The sequence below is a fragment of the Schistocerca piceifrons genome, chromosome 11 (assembly GCF_021461385.2).
Source record: "Schistocerca piceifrons isolate TAMUIC-IGC-003096 chromosome 11, iqSchPice1.1, whole genome shotgun sequence".
In the NCBI taxonomy this organism is placed as follows: domain Eukaryota; kingdom Metazoa; phylum Arthropoda; class Insecta; order Orthoptera; family Acrididae; genus Schistocerca; species Schistocerca piceifrons.
In genome coordinates this window covers 168,567,598-168,591,731 of record NC_060148.1, presented here as the reverse complement: position 1 = coordinate 168,591,731, position 24,134 = coordinate 168,567,598, and the positions used below count along the sequence as shown (strand labels likewise).

Sequence of the window (24,134 nt, the reverse complement as noted above, 5' to 3'; positions counted from 1 at the left end):
TACGATTTAGGTCAGAGCTCTGTGCAGGCCAGTTCGTTACAGGGATGTTCTTGTCATGTAACCACTCCGCCACAGGCCGTGCATTACGAACAGGTGCTCGATCGTACTGAAAGATGCAATCGCCGTCCCCTAATTGCTCTTCGACACTGGGAAGCGAGAAGGTGCTTAAAACATCAATGTGCTGTGGTAGTGCCACGAAAACAACAAGGGGTGCAAGCCCCCTCCATCAAAAACACGACCAAACCATAACACCACTGCCTCCGAATTTTACTGTCAGCACTACAAAAGCTGGCAGATGATGTTCACCGGACATTCGCCATACCCACACCCTGCCATCGGATCACCACATTGTGTACCGTGATTTGTCACTCCACACAACGTTTTTCCACTGTTCAATCGTCCAATTTTTACACTCCTTACACCGAGCGAGGCGTCGTCTGGCATTTACCGATGTGCTGTATGGTTTATGAGCAGCTGCTCGACCGTCATATACAAGTTTTCTCGCCTCCCGCCTGTCATAGTTTTTGCAGTGGATGCTGATGCAGTTTGGAATTCCTGTGAGATGGTCTACATATGTATCTGACTAATACACATTATGCCCCTGTTCAACTGTCGGCGGTCTCTGTGAGTCAACAGACGAGGTCGGCCTGTACGCTTTTGTGCTGTACGTCTCCCTTCACGTTTCCACTTCACCATCACATCAGAAACAGTGGACTTAGGGATATTTAGGAGTGTGGAAATCTCACGTACACAGGTATTACACAAGTGACATCCAATCACCTGACCATGTTCAAAGTCCGTGAGTTCCGCTGAGCACCCCATTCTGCTCTCTCACAATGTCTGATGGCTACTGAGGTCACTGATATGGAGTACCTGGCAGTAGGTGGCAGCACAATGCACGTAATATGAAAAACGTGTCTTTAGGGGTGTCCAGGTACTTTTGGTCACGTAGTGTATATGGCCTGGGGAACATTTTTGTGGCACCATCTGCGTGATCTCGTCATTCTGGAGGGCACAATGGAACAACAAAAGCACGCATCTATCCTCGCAGACTGTGTCCACCTCTACATGCTGTTTCAATATTGTGAAAGGGAAAGTTGCTACTCGCCATATAGCAGAGATGCTGAGTCGCAGATAGGCACAACAAAACTGTCACAAATATAGCTTTCGGCCAGTAAGGCCTTCATCGAAGTTAGACGACAATGTGTAGTTTGTTATTCCCCGGCACGATGGCATCTACCAGACTGCCAATGCAGCATATGTCACACAGCCCAGGGTGTACGCGTTTGGTTTGAAGAACACCAGAATTAGTTTATCGTACTCCCCGGGTTAAAAAAAAATTGAGAATCTGTGGGAACAGCTCGACTGTGCTGTTTGCACGTGCATTCTCAACCGTGAAACCTAGAGCACCTGCCCACGGCACTGGAGCTGACACGGCACCGCATCCGTGTCGGCACCTTACAGTACCCGACTGGCTCTTACTGCACATCTCGGAACTGTCCACGCTGCAATACGCGGTTATTCGAGCTTTCGACAGGTGGACACATAAATACGACAGGACAGTGTAAAACACTTGTGTGAATAGTGCTTGTCTGAATACTGCTTTAGTGTGTGGGACCCGTACCATTCAGGACTAACAGGGGGTATTGAATATATTCAGAGAAGGGCAACACAAATGGTTACAAGTTTGTTTGACCCATGGTAGTTCCTTAGGGGGATGCTGATGAAACTTAACTAGGAGACTCTTGATGGTAGATGCCAATTATCTCGTAAAAACCTTCGTACAAAGTTTTGAAATGCCTTCAAGTAATGAATATGCAACTACCTGCTTTTACCATTCTTGTAGAGGTCACGAGAACAGAATTTGACTCGTTACACACACTGATGCATTTAAACAGACGTTCTTCCTGCACTCCGTATGTCAATGTGACAGGAAGAAAGCCTAGTAAGTGGTACAACGGGGAATACCCTCTGCCATGCACATCACACTGGTTTGTTGAATATGTATATAAATTTAGATGGAGGTTTCTGTGCACAGCTCCAGCTAAATCCCTGAAAACAGCATTGCTGGACTGTTAAATAAAACGTCACATCTGCATCCACACTCCGTGAGTGACAACAAAGCTTTGTGGCTGAGGATCATTTACTTTCCCTACAACTGAGTGTATGTGGCTGTTCCACTTCAAATATTTACTCAGTGGTAAAGTCAAATGTTTTTGTGGCATGAATGACTAGTCAGCTCTCTAATCCTATAGTCGGGCAACACCACCCTTTTATGTTTGCATTTCTCCACACTGACAGCTAGATGGCAAGCAGGTATTATGTGGAGATGTAATTGCACATAACTACAGTTCTTGTAGCACAAATCTTTGTCACAGATAACTGTTCGACCTTCAACAGGATGGGGCACGACCACATTGCTATTTTCATGTTTAACACCATTTTATAATAACAAACGGCTTCAATAATGGTTGTTATTATTGATATTACTACTACGAGAGCCATCCGGAACATAAAGTACATTTTTCCACACCAAGATATTCTTTAATGATATAGAAACTGAATATACATGTTTTGGCATTTACTTTGCCTGATTTTCCATAACGCGGCCTTTGGCATTAAGGAACTTGTCATAGCTTGGCACGTTTTGGTGTGCCCTCTTTATAGTGTCTAGCCGCCTACTATTCGACCAGATTGCGACAGCATCCTTCAGGTCTTCTTCATTCGCACAGCGCTTACCAGCAAGACAGCAGGAAAAAGTTCCAAGGTGCCAGACACTCATTGCGTTGTATTACAACAGACTCGGTTTAGTTTATATAACTTGCTGCAAATATGTACCAGTACTGGAGATGACTGCGTCTATAACACAGATTCACAAATCAGTGTTACTATTGTCTCAAAATTTATATCACATCGACTGTTCAGTACGAGTTGCGCAGTCCCGTAAGTTGTCATTACTGGAAGACAAACATTCCATCTGTCACAACCTATAGCCCCGCAGTGGTGATGTGACTTACCGTTCTGCCCCCGAGATAAGTGGCCAACTTTCCTCAGCTCACAGTCGAATTCACAAGCTTCAATTAAAATTAAGCACAGCTTAAAATATTACTGTCTCTGAAGTAAATTTATTTCTTACTAAGCAAGAAAACTGCAGTTTGCGGAAACTCTTTATAATTTGACATTATATGATTCAGTTGTTAGTTGCTAGATGTATATTGTAGTAAGACAATGACAAATTTGAATCTCGACACGTGCATACCTAAAAGGGGAGCACTGCAATAAACAGTAACAGTTTACCACTTCTAACCAATTTATTTATTTATTTTAAAATTCTAACTATCACCCAGTGTGTGTGTGTGTGTGTGTGTGTGTGTGTGTGTGTGTGCGCACGCGCGCACGCCCAAAGGTTTTGTCAAATGATGCTGAACACATACGGCCTGGATCTTTCTTATGCATCTGGTGGAGGGGATATTGAAAATTCATGAATGGTAAGTGAAAAGTTTGTCCTAAATGCACTCCAAGGTTGTATGTGCAAGCATGTAAAAGATATACTGTTGTGAAATCAGATGGGTCTTTCTTTTTTAAATATTTTTAAAAAAAATAAGAAAATTTTGTATATCTGTGCACAAGCAAGAATTTAGCGCAAAATTGTATCTTCATTCACGGCAAAAACACGAGCTTGTAAAATAGGACGTTTTGGTATCACCACGTATTCTGCGAGTGTGGCCGACTGCAGTCCTGGTCACACAGTGGGGAAAACACTGCTTGAGGAAATACAAAGCACAATGTGTGCAGCAATGCAGCCTGCTAGATACGAATACAATTAATCGGACCACAAGTGAAGCACTCACCACTTCTCTCTCAGAAGCCAGGGGGTCACTCAAGGGCTCATCACTGGCAGGTCCAACTGGAAGAACCTGTGGAGCAGAATAACCAACTAACTGGTGATAAACTACTATGCTAAAAAACATTGTGGCAATTTTGAGTAATAAAAAGCTTCTAAGGATATACTGCATCACTTAGCACAAAGCTGAGATTAGATACCATTTGGAATTGTCGAACAAAATTCACTTCACCTGAAACTCGGGGAAATGTTGAGATAATTCGAGAATTCTGAAAGACTCTGTGGGGTTTTCAACTGTTCACCGACCCAAACACGCAGGAACTTGGGACATTTTCATTTCGGTCTGTCGAACCTCGTACTCCACCTCCTAACGCTCGAATGTGAGCACAATGTTAACCTCAGAATTTTTCACACTGCCGTGATTTCTGCGAGTGTCTTCCTTTCTTTTATTAATACGCCGAGGTGACAAAAGTCGTGGGATAGCGATCTGCACGTGCACAGAGTGTGGCAGTTTCACGTGCACAAAGTGCAAAACGGCAGTACGTTGGAGACCCGCTGTCTGTACTCGAGTGATTCATTTGAAAACCTCTCCGACTAGATTACGGCTGCACGACAGGAATTGACAGACTCTCACCACAAAATGGTAATTGCAGCTAGATACGTGGGACATTCCATTTTGGAAATCCTTAAGGGATTCAATATTCTGACATCCACTGTGTCAATATTATGCTGAGAACAACAAATTTCAGGCACTATTTCTCACCACAGGGAACACAGGGGCTGACAGCCTTCACTTAATGACCGAGAGCACCGGCATCTGCGTAGAGTTGTCAGTGTTAACAGACAGCGACACTGCGGTGCAGGGTGTACACAGTCCGGGAACACTTTCAATTATTTATTGTGCAAGAACCGAACATTGTACAGATATCTTACAGATGTCATTTTGAAGAGAAACTCTGAAAGTTCTTTTTCACGTATACCCCCACAGCGTAGTTTGGTAATTTGCAGACAGTCAGCGCTAGTCGCAAACGTGGAGAGTTCGAGTGAGAAGGGAGCTTTCTGTGTGTCAGAGTTCGACAAAAATGAGTGTGCTACAGCTGTTCGACGGATATTTAGAACTGAGTACGGTAAGAAGCCACCGACAAGGAAGGCCATTTGCCACTGGCACAACAACTTCGCTAAGACAGGGTGCTTGTGCCCGGCAAAGAGGAACGGACGTCCAAGTGTGAGTGAAGTGAATGCGGAGCAGCTGTTTCACGAAACGGATTACCAGATCCCACTCCGTGTGAAGGTGGCAGCACTGACTGCAAGCTGAGGGGAGGGGTAGGGTGGGAAGGGGAGAAGCAGTAAGAATGAGGGAGTAGGGAAGTGGCGCACGTACTCAGCTGCTCCCAGCCAGCGACGACACGTGACATCTCGGTAAACAATTTCATGCTACTGAGACAAAAACGAGATTTTTCCAGCTTCCCCCCCCCCCCCCCCCAAATTTCTTTGATATGTTTGAAACCCTGATTTCCATAACTTGTGGCAATCCTGCAAATACTTGTTCAATCACTAACTGCAACTGCCTCATTAGAGGGTTGTGCTGCTAGCTCAGAATTTTAGTCACTTCCTTGCGTGGACCGTAAATTTTTTCTCACCTAGCTCACTGTTTATTTTATATTACTACTGCCACGTGGGTGTACAACAACACAGTTTATCATTGGGTTAGCTGAAGCAATAATGCAGGAATGGAAGCACGCTCGCAACTGTACAACAACAATGGAAAGGTACAAAACAACTTTGTTCGTGGTTGGTTAATAATGTTCCAAACTGCTTGTGCCTTGTTTTTTGAGCATAGTACATGAGAAGGTTCCTTCTTTTTTCCTTTATCTCTCTTTTTTTTCTTCAAAGAAAGAAGAAGAAAAAGGAACACGAGACTGGAAGCTTTTACAACACAGGTGCTACTGAAATTGCAACTTGTGACTTCATCCCGTCTGCTGAATTTTGCAGAGCTCTTGCTTCCTAATAGATACTTTAAACCCAGGAGATGTATAGCCTTATCATCGCTATTCTTCATTTTCAGCCTTATTTCCTGTAGGGAAAAAAACAAGATTCAAAGTGTTGTAGGAATATGTTTAAGAAAAAATTTATCCCCTGCACTTTCTCGTAATTTCTCTGTAAATTCTGTCGTCGAGTCACTGCTTATGATTTTACACTACAATCCTTTTCCTCTATCATCTGTACCTAAATGGTCAGTAAAATTTTTTGTTAAAATGAGACCATCATGATCAGATAAACCATTTGCTATTGACTTTTCAGTTAAACCACTGCAGACTGTTGGATCCAAAACCAAGTTTTCAACGGCTGTTGCATCATGTCCTCCAAATCCTTTTAGGTAATTTTAACAAACATTCTGGGTCTGGCTGCAAGGGATGGGAAAAACCGATGGGTTAAAACTGATACCAGTATTTTAGTCCTGAATAACCAGTATCTTCCGGTGTCTGTCTCGTTTATAACAGATGATTTTATTTTTTACTAATAACCGGATAAAAATACCGAAATATCAATTAGTCATTGCAGCAGTGCTAAAGTTTTTTGTTTTTAAATAGACCTTTTTTAAAGAACAAATAATTCATAAATTTGCACTGCTTTGAAATATTGCATTATTACAGAAAATGGGAAGGCGATAAGTGCTATTTTAACAACAATACCGACAGAAATGAGGAACAGACACACGGCGTAAGATCTGGTACAGCACTGCTGAGATGATTATGTCCCTGTTACCACAGGATGTGGCCTACCAAATGGTACGCATGTACATGTAGTGTGCAAGACTTGCCCCCACCTTGTCTACGCAGTAGTTTCTCGCTGTCGCCACTGGAGATCCATTTTATTGCAGAATGAGACCATCCACAGTCTGGAAAATTTTATGAAGTGCAGAACAATGAAATAAAATGCTTCATTTGCTTTAAAAGTTTAAAAACGGGAGGATCCACAACGAATTTGTGACATAATGTAAGGAGAAAACTTACAACTTAACAGATCACTCACAGTTTGCAATAAAAACAGTAAGCAGCTGATTGGCTGCCTCCGTCTATATAATTTGTTTGTCTGCCTGCAGCCCTTGAGAATGGACAAATTAACACGAAAAATATAGTTCTCAAATCTAAGTTTCCAATCTCAGAAGTGACTATTCGCAATGTCCAAATTGTGGTGCGATCCCAGATTAAATGATTTTTGAGTAGAGTTCTAAAAAATTAGAATCAACAGGAGAATACCTGAGATTTTTTGTAATAGTCAACCACTTCCCACTCTCCGAGAAAAGCATCCAACAATGGACAGACTAACTTTTGTTTTATTTGCCTGTTTAATTTAATATTTTGATTCTACGTACCCTAAAACAGAGGGAGTAAAAATTTTTCAAACTCTGTTCAGTTTCCATATTTAATACAGGAAATAAAAGGAATAAAATAGCAAAAATTGGCTATTTCAGTAACTGGTTATTACGAGCACTTTTAACGGTACGGTTAAACTGGCGTTTAAGACAACCAAAAATCAGTTGCTTCAGCAACAACTGCCATTCCTACTGCCAACGAGTTCCATTTTTATTCGCGTCAAACATTTCTCGACCGTGTGCCTCAGTTTAGTATTACAGAAGTGAAGCTCGAGGTTCGAGAGATCTGCTGTAACATTTTAGTTTTCAGAAGGGAACTTTACGGTTAATCACTCGACGGCTTGCAGAAATTGCGAAGAATTGAAAATTATTGTGTTTGGCACTACACTGGAGTAATTGAAAATTCTTGTAAACTTGAAAGACGAGACTGTTTCTTTTGTATTTACGACCTTCCTTACGAAAATCGCCTCTGTCCCTCGTGAGACATAAATGCCTGTGGACAGCTTTAAGAGGAGAATTACTGAGCTGCTCTCACCCATTCCATCTCCGGCTCCAAGCCGAGAATCATCTCCTCCTCCTCAGCTCCTCCTGCCGGGTTACGCGCCGTCTTCTGCCGCGCCCCGTTCTCGTGTACCTGCAATCGAGAAAAATCACTGTATTGCACTAAACCATTTCAAAGAGTCAGTACTTACTAATTTTGGGCTGAGAAAAATGAATATGACAATGAAAAACTTTCCTTAGCTCTAGTTTCCGTGATACACACTAAGTGCAGGTATTTCATATTAATGGATTAAGAGAAAAAGATACATTTTAATTACATATGCTAACAGGACTAGGGGTAAGATAGATACTGCCTACAGGAAAATTAAAGAGACCTTTGGAGAAAGGAGAACCACTTGCATGAATATCAAGAGCTCAGATGGAAACCCAGTTCTAAGCAAAGAAGGGAAAGCAGAAAGGTGGAAGGAGTATATAGAGGGTCTATACAAGGGCGATGCACTTGAGGACAATATTATGGAAATGGAAGAGGATGTAGATGAAGACAAAATGGGAGATACGATACCGCGTGAAGAGTTTGACAGAGCACTGAAAGACCTGAGTTGAAACAAGGCCGCGGGGGTAGACAACATTCCATTAGAACTACTGACAGCCTTGGGAGAGCCAGTCCTGACAAAACTCTACCATCTGGTGAGCAAGATGTATGAGACAGGCGACATACCCTCAGACTTCAAGAAGAATATAATAATTCCAATCCCAAAGTAAGCAGGTGTTGAAAGATGTGAAAATTACCGAACTATCAGTTTAATAAGTCACGGCTGCAAAATACTAACGTGAATTCTTTACAGACGAATGGAAAAACTGGTAGAAGCCGACCTCAGGGAAGATCAGTTTGGATTCCGTAGAAATGATGGACTTAGCGAAAGCTTTTGACAATGTTGACTGGAACACTCTCTTTCAAATTCTGAAGGTGGGAGGGGTAAAATACAGGGAGCGAAAGGCTATTTACAATTTGTACAGAAACCAAATGGCAGTTATAAGAGCCGAGGGACATGAAAGGGAAGCAGTGGTTGGGAAGGGAGTGAGACAGGGTTGTAGCCTATCCCTGATGTTATTCAATCTGTATATTGAGCAAGTAGTGAAGGAAAGAAAAGAAAAATTCGGTGTAGGTATTAAAATCCGTGGAGAAGAAATAAAAACCTTGAGGTTCGCCAATGACATTGTAATTCTGTCAGAGACAGCAAAGGACTTGGAAGAGCAGTTGAACGGAATGGACAGTGTCTTGAAAGGAGGATATAAGATGAACATCAACAAAAGCAAAACGAAGATAATGGAATATAGTCGAATGAAGTCGGGTGATGCTGAGGGTATTAGATTAGGAAATGAGACACTTAAAGTAGTAAAGGAGTTTTGCTATTTGGGGAGCAAAATAACTGACGATGGTCGAAGTAGGGAGGATATAAAATGTGGACTGGCAATGGCAAGGAAAGCGTTTCTGAAGAAGATATATTTGTTAACATCGAGTATAGATTTAAGTGTCAGGAAGTCGTTTCTGAAAGTATTTGTATGGAGTGTAGCCATGTATGGAAGTGAAACGTGGACAATAAATAGTTTGGACAAGAAGAGAATAGGAGATTTCGAAATGTGGTGGTACGGAAGAATGCTGAATATTAGATGGTTAGATCACATAACTAATGAGGAGGTATTGAATAGAATTGGGAAGAACAGGAGTTTGTGGCACAACTTGACAAGAAGAAGGGACGGGTTGGTAGGACATGTTCTGAGGCATCAAGGGATCACCAATTTAGTATTGGAGGGCAGCGTGGAGGGTAAAAATAGTAGAGGGAGACCAAGAGATGAATACACTAAGCAGATTCAGAAGGATGTAGGCTGCATTAGGTACTGGGAGATGAAGAAGCTTGCACAGGATAGAGTAGCATGGAGAGCTGCATCAAACCAGTCTCACGACTGAAGACAATAACAAGAAGCCTGAAAGTGTATTTGAATTTTTTCAATGGTAGTTACATTTTAAGAATTCTAAATTGCTGGAACAATACTTTACAGATGCATGGGTCTGAACAGAATTGTGTAGCGGCTGCACGAGGTCGTCATTTTTTAGTTTGTCTGTCGTAATGGAGTTCCATAGCATCCCTACACAAAGACAGACAGTAATCCACACACACTGCTTTGTTCCAATCGCCCTGATATCTTTGTTTCATAACAGAAATGTCCTTATGGAATCTTTCTCCATGTTCATCACTGTCAGCTTTAAAACTAGTAGGGAAAAAGTCTAGAGGGGAGTGGAGAAAATGGATTTTAAGGGACATATTGCATCGAAGGTTGTGGTATTTTTGCTAGAGCACTGTCGCCAACTGAGTGTAGTTATCATCCTTTTTGTTACCTAAAAATCTCTGGAAGGCTTCCCAAGCTTCCTTTTCTTCCCCCTCCAAAACTCGGTCAACTGCAGGATCCTTTACAAGTTTTCAATTTTGTGGCCCGATAAAAATACCTGCCTTAACTTTTGCATCACTTAATTTCGGAAATTTCTCTATTATGTACTTAAAGAACCATCCTTCTTGGTTCATACATTTGATAAAATTTTTCATCAAACCCAGCTGGATGTGCAGGGGTAGGAGAACAACAACCTTTGTGTCCACGACAGGCTCGGCACGGACATTTTTCTCGCTAGGGTTAAGATTTCTTGCAGGCCAGTCTGCTTTAATATAATGTTATTTCCTATCCCTACTGTCCCACATACATAAGAAGCAGCAATGTTTTGTGTACCCCAGCTGCAGTCCTAGGAGTATGGTAATGACTTTTACATCATCACAGATTAACCATTTGTGTTCCTGATATTTGATTGAGTCCAACATGGCTGTCCTATTTGAATACATCACCTTCAGGTGAACAGCACGACCAACAGGAGTAGAAGGAAGACCGTTGCCATTGTGAAGTAACACAGGTTTCAAACTAAGCTCGGGGGAGTCTATGAACAGCCTCCATTCAGTTGGATCACGGTTCAAATTCAAAGATTTCATCAATGTCGCAGCAAACAACAAGATAGTTTATCTTCTCCAAAAAGGGAAGCAGTTCCACGTGACATTTTCTATACTGTGAGACTGTGACATCACTTTCGAGAAGATTCCATTGCTTTTGTCGAGACCCAAGAATTTCTGCCTTTTCCTTTGATGTCTCTAAAGAGATCACTCAATTCCGCTTGACTCACTCTGTGAGCTTTATCATCTTTTCCCTCAAAATCAGGGTCATGTGATGTTGAAAGCTTGTTTGGTTCTTCTTCTTCTTCTTCTTTTTCTTTTTGTTCCACACTGTCTTTATTTTCTATTTCAAATACACAATTTTCATGTGGAGACAATTTTCAAGTGGAGTAGGAACTAGTCAACTATCTGGATGCGGAATGGGTCGATTAGCAGATCAAAGATTCGGGTACTGATCTGTTCTTCTTTTCTTCACACACAATCCTGCCTCTATAAGTGGAGTCAAGCAGAAATAGCAGTCATCTGTATGGTTTGTAGGCTCCCATCATTCCCCAGGCACAGCAAAAACCATAGGTCATTTCTTATTTTTCAGCCATTCTCGCAGTGTTACTGAACACTGCGTTGCAACATATATGTGGGGCCCAAGACCTATCCTGGTCCCTACTTCCATACCGAAATAACGCCGGTAGGCAATCTTCACAAGAGGCGTCAGCTTGCGTTTCTGCGAAGAAAATGTCATTTCGCCACAAATGTAACAAAAATTATTCCCCTTATTTGCACATTTTCGTGGCATTTTTACAAATTTTACACTACAAAAGCACTCTCAAACCAGAAATTCTGCTTTAATTACAGCAGAAACTGTATAAAACACACAGCCACAGCAACACTACCTATGTTTATGACTTACAAACAGCTTAATGTCATTTGTGTTTTGTTATTGGACAGGTCTGCCAACTCCGATAACAAATTCCCCCAAAACTGAAAATGTTGACTATAAAAATGAAATGTCACTTTATCTCAAAAGCAAGAGCTAATCTTTCATTTGATGGTTGTTTTTTTAATTCAGGAGATGGACGTACATAAGAACCAACTATTTTTGAGCCCAAAACATTTTCATTGTTGGCCAGTGTAAACAGTTAATGACCCAAGAAAGAAAAATTGCTATTTCTTTAAAGATAGGACATTCCTCAACTCCTATTAGTGTGTGTGTCTACAAGTTGCACTTTCAGCAGCTGTGACTCAAAAGGGTGGTGACAGAGACGGTCAATCGGGCCCTCTGCTGTCACCTGTTCACAACTCCAAAGCAGCAAGTTAAATATTTAGCTATTTCTGTGTTTTACTAGTAGCATATTTCTTAAATTTTGTGCATATTTTTGTATTTCAGAGGCTTCATAACACGTTCTGTAGCTGCAAGTGTAAATTCAGGCAATCTGTACTGCAGTTTTCATTTTTCTACGAACAGCTCACTAAGAGGATCTGGACCTCATGGCCTGTAGTTATTACTAGCATTTTGAAATGTAGTAACTTAAAAACATTGATAGATATTGGAATGAAACTTAAGCCAAATTAATATTGCAAGTTTCTTGTGCTGGCTGTTCTGAACTATTGTTAACTGGATATTGTAACCTACACGTGAAAGAAATTTGGAGCCAGTGTGGCTCTAGCTGCCAGAGACTGTGGTCATTGTGTGTGTGTGTGTGTGTGTGTGTGTGTGTGTGTGTGTGTGTGTGTGTGTGTGTGTGAAAGGCCTTATTGTCCGAAAGCTAACTTTCCAACAGTCTTTTTGTTGTGCCTTTCAGCAACTCGGTATCTCTGCTGTATGGTGAGTACCGACTATCCTTTTCATAATACTGTCACATTCCACCCTGGTTTTTCCATTGCTTTTAAAAACTCAATGTTTCTTTTAATAATTTAAGAACATATGATATGCTCCAGCTTACAATATTTCATGGAATGTTATATAATGTGGTTTACTGTGTAAGCATACACTAAACTATTATTTGTGCAAAATTTTGTTTTTGTTGCTTTAATATTGGACAAGAGAACGATACCTAAGTATGCAAAAACGATGATTACAGGAAACTGAAACTAAAGCTATGCATGTCATTTATCAGCTGACATGCCTACACTGCACAGGCTTTTACATCGGTATGACAACAACTTAGCCGGCTGAGCGCATGAACGGACACAGACAAACTGTCCACCTAGGAGATGTCCAATACCCAGTAGCAGAGCATGCCCTCCAGCATAATTCTAGGGACCTAGGAACCTGCTACAATGTACGTGTCATTTGGCTTCTCCCACCCAACACCAGTCCCTCTGAAACGCGGAGATGGGAACTTGCACTCGGACACATCCTTTCAACCCGCCATCCGCCTGGACTGAACCTACGTTAAACAACCTCACTCCCATTTACTCTTCAGTCTTCTCCTCTTTCCCTTTCCTCTTTAGCCATTCACGCATCTTTTCATCCTACATAGTTGTGTTTATCTTTATACAATATACCTCTTTACTTCTGTATGCATCCTCTTTGGTTTGAAGGTGGCACAGTACTTACAGTAGAATATCTTTGGCTTCCCTCTGACAACCATGCCTCCATCCTTGCTACCCTCCCTGTTTACCTTTCCCTGTTGCTTCATAACCTGGATTGTGAGTAACTGAATCCACTTTCCCTTCTTCCCTTTCTTTCCCCCTCTCTCCTCCCTGACGAAGGAACAAAGTTCCGAAAGCTAGGAACGTAAATTTTCTGTTCTGTTTTGTGACTCTATCGGCTGTACTGAGGTGAGGCAAGTACTGGCCAGCCCCTCTATCTCTTTGTTAGTATTTGTTGCACGTCATTTTCTTCTCAATGATAATGTGTCCAAACATTCCCGCTCTGTAACCTTTGTGTCCTTTTCATCTTCTTTAGTTTTCCTTGTTATTCTGGGCTTCTCTGTCACACTTTGAGAAGCTTTTTCAGCTTCAGCGACATGCTGCCTGTCCACTCATAATAGCCTGCATTTCATATTGTCCCCAGCTCTGATGCCTGGTCTGCTCGTGGTTTTTTATCAGCTTGTTATTCCATCATTACAATGTATTATGGCAGGCTAACAAAAAATTTCTGGCAAACATTCCCAAATGCAACTACTGAAACTTTCTGTGTTTTGCCATGTAAAAATTTTTCCAAGAGTTTAGGACCTGAAAGATCTTGATATATTGGCTCTAGTTCTACCATAACAGTTTCTGGCATGGCGTATGCAGGTGTACGATTTTGTCCATTTGCTTCACACCTACAATACTTGCACCACAAAGTGTTTCCTTTTGGGAAGAGGCCATGCTGTGGATGCTCAACGGTGGATATTCTGTGAAACAAAGTTGCCCAAATCACTTTCCTCATCCCACTAACATTTTTGCTGCCTCTCCAGCTTGTCAGACCATAATACTCTGTGATGTTTTCAATTTCTGATTTGATGTTTCGTCCTGCCTCATACACCAATTGCACTGTCATGAGAGAATTCCCCCCCCCCCCCCCCCCCCCTTAGTCTTGCTCCCACATGGTTTAGCAGTCACAGCACTACTGAAGCCATTACAGCCACCACCACCAAGATAGTGAGTGTATCACACACCACATCTAACAATTGACCTACTAAAAATACACACTGCCCCTTGCTTTCCATACCACCACTGAAAATTTTGAAGTTTTTGACATATTCGTGTTCATTTACCTTGTCGGCACAGCCTTGGCAGAGTTCTGTCAGACATTGATAGTCCAGCACCTTGCCCGTATATACGAGGGCAATTGTGACAACTCCATTCTGCTATGTATGGCATGGCCTCTCTTCTACCAGGAACTGTCCAACACAGCAACAATATCAGTAGATTTGCAAATATCTCTAGTTTCTTTCACTGGCCTCTGTACACATGCTTCGCTGACTTCTGTTACGGCAATACGCAAACCTTTATAATACCTCTCAAATCTAACAGGTGGCGGTGGGAGATACACGGTAGTACAGAACATCTGGACTGCTTCATTCCCCTTCGCAATAATACCTCGTGGCATAAGCGAGGAGAATATCCACTTCATGTTGCATGTTATCGCAGATGACATCGTATGTTTCATTACTTCACACACTTGACATTCCACTACAATTTTGCTGAATAGGCCTCTTCTCTTACATCCTCACTACACATAAGGGATTTTTAACTTACAGTATTAACTTTTAGTAACAGACAAAACTAATTCTGAAAACTTCCACTTACTAATTAAAATGTAACCTTTATTTTCATCTCTGACAACACCAACCTCAAGTAAATTTTCAGTAAGATGTTGCAATTTGCATTCTGAAGCACTGCCTGGTGAGCTCTTAGGCCTAAACCCACTTTGCTGCAGTGTAGCAATTTCTTCATTTTTACATTTTCCAATGGCACACTCGTGGTTATTACCGCAAAATTTAGGACTGGAATTGAACTTACTCATTTTTGGGATTTTAGAATATGAAATGGTTGAAATACACAGTCAAGTAAGAAATGTAAATAAACTCGAGTAATCTACCTTTGTCGACAGAAAGATCGACTGCGATAAATCCCTGCTCGTACTACAGTCAATATGTCCTTAAAGGATATTACACAAACGAGTTGCTATGAAATAGCGGTGCCACAATTAAATAAAGAGACATTTTAGACAAGGTTTTGTGTTTGACAGTAATGCGACAATTAGGCATTCATGGGCTGAATCTGCTTTAGAAAGGCATTTAAACATAAAAATGATGAGGCACTACACTATATATAAACTATATAATTTTAGTACAGGAACAATCACAAATTTTATTGCATAAACTTCAGTTTTTTGGGTCCTCATAATGTCCTGGTCCCCTTAAAACATCAGTGTCCAGTGGTGACACATCAGGAGGGAAGCAAGTGCATACAAGGGTGGTTTGAAAAGTCCTCGGAATCACCACGAGAGGTCAGTGCTAGCGCAACGAGTTGTTCACATGTTCATTGGACTGTTGCCTGTAAACACGTGACGGTCAGTGCTCTTGGAAGAGAGCTGCGCTGGAGATGTGGCTCTGTTGTTTCCATGTAGTGATTTGCGAAGACGGGAGAGGGAGGGGGGGAATCGAGATTCGAGCAGCGATTAAGTACTTCATAAAGAAAGGTACGAAAGCAAAGGACGACCTCCAGAATACACTGAGGACTCTGCTCCTTCATAGTCAACTGTTGCCAAGTGGACAAATGAATTCAAATTTGACCAGGAGGGCTTAGATGATGATCCGCGCAGAGGTCGGCCAAGATGTGTCACTACTCCAGAAATGATTGCAAAAGTGCACAAAATGGTTACAAAGGACTGCCGATTGAAAGTACGTGAAACTGCTCACGCTTTCCAGATGTCATCTGAAAGGGTGTATCACATTTTAACTGAAGAATTAGAAATTAAAAAATTATCTGCAAGATAGGTGCCACGACTATTGACGCTGGATCAAAAACGCACAAGTACGGACATATTGGAACAATGTTTGATCCGTTTTAGGTGAAACGTACAAGATTTTTTGTGCCGGTTTGTGACCACAGATGAAACTTGGGTGCACTAGTATACCCCAAAGACAAAACAACAGTCAAACCAGTGGAAACATGATGATTCTGCGCCACCAAAGAGAGCAAAGACAATTCCTTCGGCGGGAAAGGTCATGGCACCAGTGTTCTGGGATGTGAAGGGAATTCTGTTTGTATATTATCTCTCCACTGGGCAAACAATTACTGGAGAATACTACGCCAACCTCAGGGACAAGTTGCAACAAAAGACCTGTGAAAAACGGCCAGGTTTAGCAAGAAAGAAAGTCACCTTCCATCGAGACAATGCGCGCCCACACACACGTGCCGTCGCCATGGCAAAATTACATGAACTAAGGTACGAATTGTTGCCACACCCATCTATATGACTCCATCTCTTCCCAAAACTGAAAATTTTTCTCGGTGGCAAAAGATTCACTCCAAACAAAGAATTGACAGCCCAAGTTGACAACTATTTTGCAGGCCTGGAGGAAACACATCTTCGAGATGGGATCAAGGCATCGGAACATCGTTGGATAGAGTACATTAACCTGCAAGGAGACTACACTGAAAAATAAAAAAAAGTTTCAGTGATGTAAGAATTATTTTTCTATTCCATTCCGAGAACTTTAGAAACCACCCTCATATATAGGTTTCTGTCCGGTTCTACAGTTCACTTCTTCAGTTAGTCTCGCTAGGACAGATAACACGTGTGCCCTGCCGGGCGCAGACTCGGGAGGAGCTGACCGCAGTTCGCGAACAGTCGAATGCACTTTTGGCTACAGTCGGCCACCTTCAGTCTGCTGCCTCACAAAGCTTGGCAGTGTCAGAGAACCTGGCATGTCACACAGGACACACGAGGTGCCACTCGTTTTGTCCGGAACTCTGCTGCCGAGGTACCTGCTAGTGACCCGGATGCAGTGGATCCGCCTTCACGGCAAGGCGAGTGGCGGGCGGTAACGCGTTCATGTCACTCGAGGCAGAGGGCTGACTGACCCACATTGCCTATTCACGCTGCGAGTGGACACGTGGCTGCCCGTTCAGCACGGTCTGAGCGGGCACACGTGGCCAGCGGTTTGATAGTTACCGGGAGCTCCGATGTCAGGTGCTTTACGGTGCCCCTTAGGAAGACAGCATTAAGGTCTGGAAAGAAAGCAAGTGTACACTCGTTACGGCTGCCGGTGGGTCCTGTCCGAGACGTGGAGGGTGCCCCGCCTGCGGCTATTGAGCGTGCGGGGCGCGGTCGTCTGTTAGTAGTGGCTCGCGTCAGCACCGACAGTGTTTGCGGCGTGGGTTGAGGCCGTCCTCAGTTCTTACGTCTGGCTGGCAGAGGTGGTGAAGACCGCCGGCTTCGCACACGGGGTGCGAGCGGAGCTCGCAGTTTGTAGCACCGTTCCGAGAGCCGACAGGCGTCCGCTGTTCGGAGCCGAGCGGAGGGGCTCGGCCGGAGGCTTCGCAGACTCTGCGAGACTCTCGGCTACAAATTTCTAGACCCGCATTATCAGCTGGAGGTCTGTAAGATTCCCCTCGACAGGTCAGGGGAGCACCACACAGAGGAAGCAGCTGCTCGGGTAGCAGAGTACTTGTGGAGTGCACACGGAGCTAGGCGGTAGTTTGAGATTGTTCGGTGGACTATCACCAGATGTTACACAGAAAGAAAAGTCAGATCACATTCAGATTAAAGACGCTTCAACTATAAAAATTTCATTTGTAACTTTTCAAAGTATTCGTAACAAAGTTCTCAAATTTACTGCCCTCCAGGTAACTTTTAGCAATCAAATTACTAGAGACCGAGAGCTGGCTGAAACCTAAAGTAAAAACCTCTGAGATATGTAGAAAGTCACAGGACATATATCATAAAGACAGATTAGAAGCCACAGAGGCGAAGTGTTCACTGTAGTCGACAAAAATATTGTCAATGTTGAGGCCAAAGTTAAACGTAACAGTGAAATTATCTCATCACGTATAACAGGTCTAGGTGGAATCAAGTGAATTGTTGGATGTTTTTACCAGCTACCAAATTCCACTGTGAGAGTTCTAGAGCCATTCTAAGAAAGTCTACGGCCAGTAGCATGTAAAATCTCAGATCGTGCAATACTAGTCGGAGACGACTTCAGCCTACCGAGTATAGACGAAGAGGTCTTTCGATTCATTCTGGGAGGGCACACACAGACGATCTTGCGAAGTACTTTCGTACACATTTTTTGAAAACAGCCTTAAGCAGCTGTTTCTGTGACCCACACATAATGGAAATACCTCAGACCTAATCTCTTAGACCTTGTAACTACATATTTGTAGTGCCAGATGTTATCGACGGAGTGATTCTGATATCATTACGGCGACTGTAATTATGAAAGCTAATAAATCAGCCGAGAAAGATAGGTGAGTGTTTCTGCCAGATAAAGTGGATAAGCAATTATTAGCATCTCACTTAGACAGTGAATTGGTGTCACGTAATATCAGTAAGATAGAGGTAGGGGAATTATGGGCAAAGTTTAAGCAGGTTGTAAATCGAAGTCTCAAGAGTTATGTGCCTAGTAAGTGGATGTTGTTGTTGTGGTCTTCAATCCGGAGACTGGTTTGATGCAGCTCTCCATGTTACTCTATCCTGTGCAAGCTTCTTCATCTCCCAGTACGTTCTGCAACCTACATCCTTCTGAATCTGCTTAGTGTATTCGTCTCTTGGTCTCCCTCTACGATTTTTACCCTACACGCTGCCCTCCAATACTAAATTGGTGATCCCTTTATACCTCAAAACAGGTCCTACCAAGCGATCCCTTCTTCTAGTCAAGTTGTGCCACAAATTTCTCTTCACCCCAATCCTATTCAATACCTCCTCATTAATTATGTGATCTACCCATCTAATCTTCAGCATTCTTCTGTAGCACCACATTTCAAAAGCTTCTATTCTCTCTTTGTCTAAACTATTTATCGTCCACATTTAACTTCCATACATGGCTACACTCCGTACAAATACTTTCAGAAACGACATCCTGACACTTAAATCTATACTCGATGTTAACAAATTTCTCTTCTTCAGAAACGCTTTCCTTGCCATTGCCAGTCTGCATTTAATAAGTGGATAAAGGATGGTAGAGACCTGCCACGCTTTAATAACGAAATTCGTACGATACTGAGGAAGCAGAGGCAGTTACACTCTCGGTTCAAAAGGGAACGCACAAATGATGACAAGTGAAGGCTAGTAGAGATTCGTGCCTCTGTGGGAAGATCTATGCACAAACCATACAACAACTATCACCGTCACACTTTAGCAAAACATCTGGCAGAGAACCCGAGAAAATTCTCGTCTTACATAAAACCGCTAAGCAGGCCTAAGGTTTCTGTTCAGTCCCTCGCTGACCACTTTGGTGTGGCAGTTGAAGATAGCAAAACAATAGTCAATGTTTTAAATTTCCCGTTCAAGAAATTACTCACACAGGTGAACCATACAAGCATACTGTTGTTTGACCATCAGGCAGACTCCCATACGGACGACATCATGATAAAAATATCTGGCCTAGAGAAGCAACCGAAAAATTTGAAAACAAATAAATCACCAGGTCCACTGGAATCCTAATTCGGTTTTACGAAGAGTACTCTAGGGCACTGACCCCTTACTTAGTTGGCATTTATCGTGAATCTCTCACCCAGCACAAAGGCCCAAGCAACTGGAAAAAGTTCGTTAAGAAAGATAAAAGAATGGACCTACAAAATTACAGACCATATCCCTAGCTTCTGTTTGATGCAGAATTTTTGAACATATTCTCAGTTCGAATATAACAAACTTTTTTGAGAGCAAGGAACTTATGTCCATGTATCAATGCGGTTTTAGAAAGCATCACCCGTGCAAAACTCAGCATACCCTTTTCTCGCAAGATATACTGAGAAGTATGGACGAAGGGCAAAATGCAGTTTCTATATTCCCAGATTTCCGAAAAGTGGTTGACACGGTGCGCTACTGTGGGCTGTTAACGGAGGTGCAAACGTACGGAATAAGTTCACAGACATGCAAATGGCTCAAAGACTTGTTAAATCATAGAACCCAGTATACTGTCCTCAACAGCAACAAGAGTATTGTCAGGAGTGCCCCAGGGAAGTGTAATAGGACAGATAACACTCTCTATAGACATTAATGGTTTGCCAGACAGGGTGGGCAGCAATCTGTGGTGGTCTGCTGACGATGCCGTGGTGCACGGTAAGGTTCCGAAGTTGAGTGAGTGAAGGGAGGTACGAGACAAAATTTCCAGTTGGTGCGATGAATGGCAGCTAGCCCTAAATGTGGACAAAAGTCAGTTAATGCAGATGAGTAGGAAGAACAAACCTGTGATGTTCAGATACAGAATTATTAACGCCCTGCTTGACACAGTCAAGCCGTTTAAATATCTGGACGTAACGATGCAAAGCGATACGAATGAGGTGGCACGAGCGTGTGAGAACTGTGGTAGGGAAGGTGAAATTATTGGGAGAATTTTTGGAAAGAGCGGTTCACCTGTAAAGGAGACCGGATATAGGCCACTGGTGCGATCTAGTCTCGAATACTGCTCGTGTGTTTTGGATCCTTACCAGGTGGGATTGAAGGAAGACATCGAAGTGTTCAGAGGCGGGGGGATAGAGTTGTTACCAGTATGTCTGAATGACAAGTTAAGTGTTACGGTGATGCTTCGTGAACTCAAATAGGAATCCCTGGAGGGAAGGTGGCGTTCTTTTCAAAAAGCACTGTTGAGAAAACATAGAGAACTGGCAATTGAGGCTGACTGCAAAGCAATTTTACTGCCACCAAAACGTTTCATGTAAGGACTGTGAAGATAAGATATGAGAAATTAGGGCTCACATGGAGGCCTATAGACAGTTGTTTTTCCCTCACTCTATTTGCAAATGGAACAGGAAAGGAAACGACTAGTAATGGTATAGGGTACTGTAGGCCACAGACTGAACATTGGCTTACGGGGTATGGATGTAGACGCAGATGTAGATACAGACACGTCTCTGGCAGTTACTTGTTAACTGCCTACTGGGAATATGTACTAGAGCTGGCAAGTGAATCAGCCATTTGCATTCTGTTACAGAAGCCTTCATTAATTTGATTCTCAAATACTGACTAGCAAGACTGTTTGATTGCATGTCGCTGTCTACTATCTTTATCGGTATAAATCTGAGGTGACGTTACTTGTGGCCACACAACCACATTTTCGTGTAACCACCATTATCACAGAAATGGACCAAGTCTCTCTGATGTCTCATGCTTGCAAATGGATTAGGATAGTGTATAGGAGGGGATACGAAGCCCACGCCTACCACAGTAGTACAAGTTTATCCGCCAACTAGCTCCGCAGATGATGAAGAGATTGATGAAATGTATGATGACATAAAAGAAATTATTCAGATAGTGAAGGGAGACGAAAATTTAATAGTCATCGGTGACTGGAACTCGACAGTAGGAAAAGGAAGAGAAGGAAACATAGTAGGTGAATATGGATTGGGGGTAAGAAACGAAAGAGGAAGCCGTCTGGTAGAATTTTGCACAGAGCATAACTTAATCATATCTAACACTTGGTTCAAGAATCATGAAAGAAGGTTGTATACATGGAAGAAGCCTGGAGATACTGGAAGGTATCAGATAGATTATATAATGGTAAGACAGAGATTCAGGAACCAGGTTTTAAATTGTAAGACATTTCCAGGGACAGATGTGGACCCTGACCACAATCTATTTATTTATTTTTTTATTTATTTATTTATTGTTCCGTGGGACCACATTTAGGAGAAGTCTCCATGGTCATGGAACGAGTCAATACATGAAATTATAACACGATTGTAGAAACACATAAAATGAAACAAGTCGTTAGTTTAAATAAAGAAAATCAAGAATGTAACACTGGAATTTGCTTAATTTTTTATCTCTTCCAGGAGCTCCTCGACAGAATAGAAGGAGTGAGCCATGAGGAAACTCTTCAGTTTAGACTTAAAAGTGTTTGGGCTACTGCTAAGATTTTTGAGTTCTTGTGGTAGCTTATTGAAAATGGATGCAGCAGAATACTGCACTCCTTTCTGCACAAGAGTCAAGGAAGTGCATTCCACATGCAGATTTGATTTCTGCCTAGTATTAACTGAGTGAAAGCTGCTAACTCTTGGGAATAAGCTAATATTGCTAACAACAAACGACATTAAAGAAAATACATACTGTGAGGGCAATGTCAAAATTCCCAGACTATTGAATAGGGGTCGACAAGAGGTTTTCGAACTTACACCATACATAGCTCGAACAGCCCGTTTTTGAGCCAAAAATACCCTTTTTGAATCAGAAGAATTACCCCAAAAAATAATACCATATGACATAAGCGTATGAAAATATGCGAAGTATACTACTTTTCGTGTTGAAATGTCACTTATTTCAGATACTGTTCTAATGGTAAATAAAGCGGCATTTAGTTTCTGAACAAGATCCTGAACATGGGCTTTCCACAACAGCTTACTATCTATCCGTACGCCTAGGAACTTGAACTGTTCCGTCTCGCTTATAACATGCCCATTCTGTCTGATTAAAATGTCAGTTCTTGTTGAATTGTGGGTTAGAAACTGTAAAAACTGAGTCTTACTGTGATTTAGCATCAAATTATTTTCCACAAGCCACGAACTTACTTCATGAACTACATTATTTGATAATGTTTCAATATTACACACAAGATCCTTCACTACCAAGGTGGTGTCATCAGCAAACAGAAATATTTTTGAATTACCTGTAATACTAGAAGGCATATCATTTACATAAATAAGGAACAGCAGTGGCCCCAGCACCGACCCTTGGGGAACGCCCCATTTAACAGTGCCCCATTGGGACTGAACATCATTACCACTCTCAATATTGCGGAGGATTACCTTCTGCTTTCTGTTCTTAAAGTAGGAGGCGAACCAATTGTAAGCTACTCCCCTTACTCCATAATGTTCCAACTTCTGCAGTAATATTTTGTGGTCAACACAGTCAAAAGCCTTCGTTAAATCAAAGAAAACACCTAACGCTCTCAACCTTTTATTTAATCCGTCCAAAACCTCACAGAGAAAAGAGAATATAGCATTTTCAGTTGTTAAGCCATTTCTAAAACCAAACTGTACATTTGACAGCAAATTATGTGAATTTAAATGCTGCAGTAACCTTGTATATACAAGCCTCTCGATAACTTTAGCAAACACCGATGGCATAGAAATAGGTCTATAATTGTCAACATTATCCCTGTCTCCCTTTTTATAAAGTGGCTTCACTACCGAGTACTTTAATCGGTCAGGAAACCGACCACTGCTAAAGGAAAAGTTACAGATATGGCTAAGTACTGAGCTAATATACGTGGAACAATACTTCAGTATTCTGCTAGATACCCCGTCATATCCATGAGAGTTCTTGGTCTTTAGTGATTTAATTATTAACTCAATCTCCCTCTTGTCAGTATCATGGAGGAGCATTTCAGGTAACAGTCTCGGAACACTTTTTTCTAAGAGCGCTATATGATTCCCTGTTGGGACTAGGTTTCTATTTAGTTCACCTGCTATATTCAGAAAGTGATTATTAAGTACTGTACATATATGCGACTTATCAGCAACACGGACATCCCCACTACGCACTGATTCTATATCCTCGACCTGTCTCTGCAGACCAGCCACTTCCTTTACGACTGACCATATGGTTTTAATTTTATCCTGAGACTTAGCTATTCTATCTGCATACCACATACTTTTTGCCTTCCTAATAACTTTTTTAAGCACCTTACAATACTGTTTGTAATGGGCTGCTGCATTTAGATTTTGACTGTTTCTAACGTTTTGATATAATTGCCACTTTGTTCTACAAGATATTCTTATCCCTTTAGTCAGCCACCCAGGCTGCCTGTTTGTGCTAGTACCC

At 42.0% G+C, this 24,134-nt stretch overlaps 1 protein-coding gene across 4 annotated transcripts in view; it reads right to left on the bottom strand.

The window, feature by feature from the left end:
* LOC124719917 (zinc finger protein 436-like) overlaps positions 1 to 24,134 on the bottom strand; it is a 223,562-nt gene that overhangs the window by 34,614 nt on the left and 164,814 nt on the right. For all 4 annotated transcript variants that reach the window (XM_047245109.1, XM_047245111.1, XM_047245110.1 and 1 more), the window contains 2 exons: positions 7,756 to 7,854; positions 3,852 to 3,917 (listed from right to left, as the gene is read on the bottom strand). In XM_047245109.1, the coding sequence (XP_047101065.1) occupies positions 3,852 to 3,917; positions 7,756 to 7,854 (165 nt within the window). The remainder of the gene's footprint in view (positions 1 to 3,851; positions 3,918 to 7,755; positions 7,855 to 24,134) is intronic.